The sequence below is a fragment of the Chrysochloris asiatica genome, unplaced genomic scaffold, assembly GCF_000296735.1.
Source record: "Chrysochloris asiatica unplaced genomic scaffold, ChrAsi1.0 scaffold00210, whole genome shotgun sequence".
Classification (NCBI taxonomy): Eukaryota; Metazoa; Chordata; class Mammalia; order Afrosoricida; family Chrysochloridae; genus Chrysochloris; species Chrysochloris asiatica.
Window position 1 is genome coordinate 4,092,525 of NW_006408728.1, and position 6,485 is coordinate 4,099,009.

At 39.5% G+C, this 6,485-nt stretch overlaps 1 protein-coding gene across 1 annotated transcript in view; it reads right to left on the reverse strand.

The window, feature by feature from the left end:
- The window catches only part of HMCN1 (hemicentin 1), a 665,929-nt gene that overhangs the window by 21,051 nt on the left and 638,393 nt on the right, over positions 1 to 6,485 (reverse strand). Inside the window, exon 100 of the mRNA XM_006872707.1 lies at positions 1,077 to 1,190. Coding sequence (XP_006872769.1) covers positions 1,077 to 1,190 — 114 coding nt within the window. The remainder of the gene's footprint in view (positions 1 to 1,076; positions 1,191 to 6,485) is intronic.

Consider the following 6,485-nt stretch of genomic DNA (forward strand, 5'->3'; position numbering starts at 1 on the left):
GAATCGGGCTGCGAACCTTAAGGTTAGCGGTTCGAAACTACCAGCCGCTCCGCGGGAGAAAGATGAGGCTTTCTACTCCCGTAAAGATTTACAACCTCGGAAATCCTGTACAGGGTCGCTATGGGTTGGAACCGACTCGACGGCACTTAACAATAACAACAACAACAACATATATATATGGACTCCTTGTATGGTGCTGTAGGATATGCACTGGACTGTGAACCACAAGGTTGGCAGTTCAAACTGCTCCTCAGAAATCCTGTACAGGGTTGTTATGAGTCAGAATCCACTCCATGGCACTTAACAAAAACAACAACATGTGGTGGTGGTTATGTGCCGTGTAGTCTGTTTCGACTCATAGTGCTCCTGTATAGGGATTCCGAGGATGTAAATCTTTCTGGGAGCAGAAAGCCTCATCTTTCTCCTCCAGAATGGCTGGAAGCTTTAAACTGCTTACCTTGAGGTTAGCAGCCTGACTCATTAATCACTACACTACCAGAGCTTCTTTGTTTTTTACTCATACATGGGCATGAGTATAAAATATATGTTGCTGTTATTAAGTGCCGTCAAGTTGTTTTTGACTCAAAGCAACCCTGTATGGGCTTTCCAAGGAGCTGCTGGTGGGTTTGAATTTCTGACTTCATAGTTTACAGTTCGTAGTCTCGTGCTGATTCTATAGTACCACACCAGGAGTCCATAAAATACATAACTATAATTGTAAGACAAAGAATTATATATATTATATATGTATATGGTATTAGGAAATATTTATAAATGTAACAGGGAAAATGTGGATTAAAAAAAACTTGTGTAATTAGAAAAATGAAACTTCTAAGGCATAGCATTTGCCTCCATTTTGTTTTTCCAAAGATGACATTCATGGCACACAGTGTTGTTTTCGTTACGTGCTGTTGATTCTGTTCTGACTCATAGTAACCCTGTATAGTGTTTCCGAAGAGTGGTTGGTGAGTCCTATATATATGAATCAGTCCTAGGACATGACATAGCTTTTAGTTAAGAAAGTATTGCGAAGTTACATAAATGTCATTGTTTTGAACAGAAAGAATTTTTCTTACCTATGCATTTTCTGCCCTTGAGTTGATATCCAGGTTCACACCCACAATGGAAACTTCCTATAGTATTAGAACAACGTTGATGACAGGGGTTGGATTCCTGACATTCATTAACATCTGCGAAAAAACAAAAACAAACAAAAAACCAGAAAACTTTCGTTATATACTGTCAGGAAACTTAATTTAATTGATCACAAATGGTTAACTTTTTGTTTTATCTCTTTTTAATTGAGATTTGATGAAAGTTTACAAAGCAAATTGGCTTCCTATTAAACGTTATGTTTTGTGACATTGATTGAAACACCCACAATGTTAACAGCACACTTCCCACTTTCTTCTGAGTTTATCATTTTCAATCATCCTTCTTTCCTATCACTTCCTACCTCTTGAGCTTTGTTGTTAAGTGCTGTCGAGTTGGTTTAGACTCATAGTGACCCTGTATAGGGTTTCCAAGGGGTGACTGGAGAGTTTGAACAGCCAATCTTGTGGCTCAAACCAACCTTGAGGTCTTAATGATAAACACTGAATTACTAAGCCCAAGGCCAGCAGTTGAAACCCACCAGCTGCTCCACTAGAGAAGATGAGGCTTTCTGCTCCTTTAAAGACGCAGAACCTCAGAAACTCCCTAGAGTATCACTATGAGTCAGAGCAGACTCGATGGCAGTGGATTGGGTTGAGTTTTTGTGCCTTCCTGATATTATTGTTCACGTTAAAAGCCTGTCTATTGTTTGGCTGAAAGAGGACCCAGGGGTGATTTCAATTCCAGGTTAGAAAGGTATCTAAGTGTCTTCATCTTGGAGGCCAATGTTAACATTTCAACTATTTTAATTTGAAAATAGTTATCTGATGGAAAACGCATTTCTCTTCAAAAATTTTCAAAGATGGTGGTGGTTGTTGTTGGGTAGCATTTTCTAACGACTCAAAACTAAGTTGATGCAACACTATCCTATTTCAAATACTTCACCATATGGCTCCCACTCCTATTTCTAGAAAGTTTAAGTCCTGGAATGCTGTTAACAGATCTGGGATGTTGAAGACTGGGGTAGAGGAAGGAAGCTATGACTTTCTGTAATATATTTAAAATTTTCTTGCTTATTCTTGATGTATTAGCCCTTTAAATATATGCCTTAGTGGCTGTTACAACTTCAGCATTTTTTCTTGTTTGAAGTTATTGTCAAATTAACCTTCCCGAACATCACCTAGTTCAGAGAATAATAGAAAGACTACAGGCATGAAATCTCCTAAACTCCTGTACACCTTGCATTTTTTGGTACCTTTTCTTTTCTCATTCCCTCTAGTCTTAAAGAGAGAGAATATTTTGCACACGCGCGCACACGTGCCAAGATTTATTATTAAATGAATAAAGTAAGATACAGAATAGTGTAACAACAAGAACAAAAACAGACTGTTTCAAATGGGGAAAAATTAATAAATTACAAGGTAACTTCAAAGAAAATTAATATACCTTTACATCAAAATGAAAAAGCGGAAAATCATAAAGATTTAGAAGACATTAATGCAATATAAATTAAGAAAATAAAAAGTAAACCCACAAACAATATGAACTCAGTGCAGAAAATTATGTGGAACAAAGAAACCAGCAGCATCATAAAAAGACATACACACAGCAAAATGAAAGCAATCGATTCATATCTATAAATAATTACACTGAATATAAATGGACACCAGTCAAGAGACAGTAGCAGAATGGTAAAGAAAACAGGATCCTTCGGTATGTGGTTTACAAGAGACATGTCTTACACACAAAGACAGAAATAGACTAAAAATCAAAGGATGGAAAAACATTTATCAAGCTAATGGCAATAAAAAATGAGTAGGAGTGGCCACTTTAATCTCTGATAAAATAGACTTTAAGGCAAACACCAGCATAAGGAACAAAGAAGAACATTATATCATGATTAAGGGGTCAGTTGAACAAGAGAACATACCATAATAAATATCTACTCCTCCAATGAAAAAGCCTGAAAATACATAAATCAAACTCTAGTAGAATTGAAGGAAGATGTAGACAACTCTACAGTAACAGTAGGGGATTTTAATATACCACTTTTTTTTCCATAATTTTTTTTATTTAAAAAAAACTAAACTTGGTCGATTTAAACACATCAAACAAATACACACACAACAAAAATTGTGCACTGAAATAACCACCACAAAGTAAAAAAAAAAAAAAAACAACATGCAATGGCTAACTTCATATATATATATATATAAACCTAGCCCATTGTAGTTGAGTTAATTATGATGACTCATAGCAAACCTACAGCACTTTTCCAAGGCTGTAATCTTTACAGCTGAGCCCTTTAACCACTGAGCCCTACAGGCTTTTCTTTTTTTTCCTTTAAGTTTTTATTGTGGATTGAGCGAAAGTTTACAAGGCAGATCACCAGTTTTACATTCAACAAATCATACAACCTGTGTCTTCACAATGATTACAATCCCCTCCATGTACCATCAGCTAACAGTATTTCTCTCTATTCACTTTAGCTCTTTTTCAAAAAAACAACAACACTAAGGCATATATAATAATTTATACCACCAAAGGGCACATTCTGCAAGTCTGCCTCCTGACCACTGTGTCTTAGTCCCTCTCTTCGCATGAATCTAGAGTCCTCAGCCACTCTCCCTCTCCATGTCCCCATCTCTGCCTCCATCTCTGGTGTTGCTGCTTCTCTGGATGAAGTCGTGCATGCCCTTGTGCTCTTCTCCCTTGATGGTCCTAGGCTTCTTTGTTTATGGACTGTAAGATTAACTGCTCTCTCATTTTTGTTACAAAACATCTACCTTTACCATTGTGACAGTAGCAATTAGTCACGATAACAATTACTCACTATTGAATCACAAGAATCTTATCCCCATCTCTTTACCAGACCCATCTAAATAAGATGAAAACTATTCAGTGGGGACTCTTTCTTCCCCCACACACTATTAAACTAAAGTTTCTCTTGAAACCTTGTAAGCCAGTCACTTCGTGCCTTTATTGCCCCCTCATTTTATTTTATTTTTATTTATTTTTTTTGAAAGACATTGAGAAAGCATTTATTCTTTTTTTTTTTAATGTTTTATTGTGAATTATATGATAGTTTACATGAGAGAACCTCAGTTTCATATTCATTCCATCATATATCATTACATTGCCATGGTTCCAATCCCCTCCATGCATTGTCTTCCGACCAAAGGGCATATCCTAGAAGCCCTTGCTCTAGGCTCCCCCGTCCCCCCTCAGTCTTCGGCCCACAGTTCCTCTCCCTCTCTGGATCCAAAGTCCCCAGCTGCTTCATATACCTCCATGTCATCATCTCTGTCTCCATCTCTGTGTGGGGTCCCAGAGAAATAATCACTCTCTTCCTTGCTACAAAATATCTACCCTTGCATCCCCAACACTCAAAATCCGTCTTGATAACCATTATTCACTACAGTATCGCACGTAACCCATCTGTATTTCATTTCATCAGCTCCACCTAGACAAATTGGATAGTACTCATTGGTGATTCTGCCTTCCTCCATGCCCCCTAGCTCTAGGTTCTCTCTTGAAAGCTTGTAAGCCAGTTACTTCTTGCCTTTATAGTCCCTCCCTCCCCATTTAGGTATCCAATGTCCAAGTTGCCCCTCTCTGTTTACTCTGTGTGGAGGGGGTGGGAATGTTTCTTGCTGTAAGGATTTGTTGTCTCTTTTGTGTCACTGCATTCGTATGCATAGGTCAAGTTCATCAGCTTGGATCAGCTCAATCTTCTCCCCCCCCCCCCTTCTTTCTTCTCCTGGTTGAGCTCTGGTCATCCAGTCATCCAGTCCCGGTCACGTGGGTGTCATCTGCAAGTGTGGGTGTTCCTGTGCACATGCCCTCCTTCTCTTCCCATCAGCCGGCAGCTCCATTCTCCACTTGAATCCTCCGTGGCCACGTCACTGACTCTGTATTGCCCCCTCATTTTAGGTAGCCAATGTCTAAGTTGCCCGTCCCAATCTACCCTGTGTACAGAGGAGATAGCATTGATACTTGATGTGAAGACTCACTCCTTCCCTCTCTGTTGTTAATCAGAGTTACTACCTCCATGAGTATAGGTCAAGTTCATCAAATTGCAGCAATTTACCCTTGTTTCCTTTATCAAAAAATGTTTGTTTTTGTAAAAAAATTTTAACCTTTCTCTAGTCGAGTTCTGATTATCAAGCCATTGAGGCTAGGTCAAATGGGTACTATCTGCAAGTTTGGGTGTTCTTGTGCATCTCCCCTCACTTCATATTAGCTGGATGCTTCACTCTCAGCTATAGCCCTCTGTGGCTATGTTCTTGTCCACAGACTCAGGTGTCCCCAGGTCTCACCATACTTTGGACCAACCAGCCCTTCCTCTTCTTTCTCTCATCTCCGGGTCAACAGAAGTCAATGGACTGGGGTTGAACTCAGCCCATTTCTTCATTGCTGCCTTTCCCCCTCTTCCACTCACCTGTAGACCAATGTGGTCACCAGCAAACTTACATGCCTGCTAGTGTGTTCCCAGGTTGGTCTGCTTGTCCTTTCTAGTGAGAATGTCTCATCTTAGAAGGTTCTGGATGGGACTCAGGATTCCACCTAAGGTCCTATACTCTGCAAAGACACTGCAAGAGGCCTATTTCACTGGGCAAGTTCTAGAACCCCTTTCAGGTATTACAATCAGTTTTGGGCTGAAGATGGGTTTACAAGTTTTCTGTAATCATCTTTCCCAACATTCCTTTCTATCCCACTCGTTTATTTTACAATAATAGGCAAGGGAAACCTATATTCATAAGACAGTCAAGCATTTTAGTATTATTTTCCCTCTTTTGACTATGCCTAGATCTCTGTATCACAGAGCCCTGTTGTTCCAAGGTTGAGCATGCATCACTATTTACCTCAGTCCCACTTAGCCCATGCAAACCTGTCTCTGTGTTCCCCTATCTACTTGTTCTTCCACCTCCTCCCCCATCTTGTATTGCCCTCCCCAACACCAAACTATGATGTGTCTGCCCTTACCCTGTGATCTACCGTTGCCTCCCTCCACCTGCCACTAAGCCCCCAACCCAACCCCATTGTTGTGGTTACCTTATATTCCATTAACTCTTCCCTCCATTTCACACAGTCTATTTTATCCTGTAATCTACATGACCTCCGTACCTCTGTGTTTACCTTCTTTCACAATGTAATTGTTTTGACCATAGACTAACCTCCCGGATCCTCTGAATTTGTTCTTATAGTTTTATTCTGTTCTTGACTCTTCCATTTGTTGATTGAGTTCCAGTGATGCTGACATGTACGTCAGTCTCTGGTCGTTTTCTGTTATTGTTGGTTCTCAGTCCACAGAACTCCATTTAAAATGTTTTTCATTGCAGGATTGGCTTTGGAAAAATCCCTTAGCTTTTGTTTATCTTGGAATATTTTGA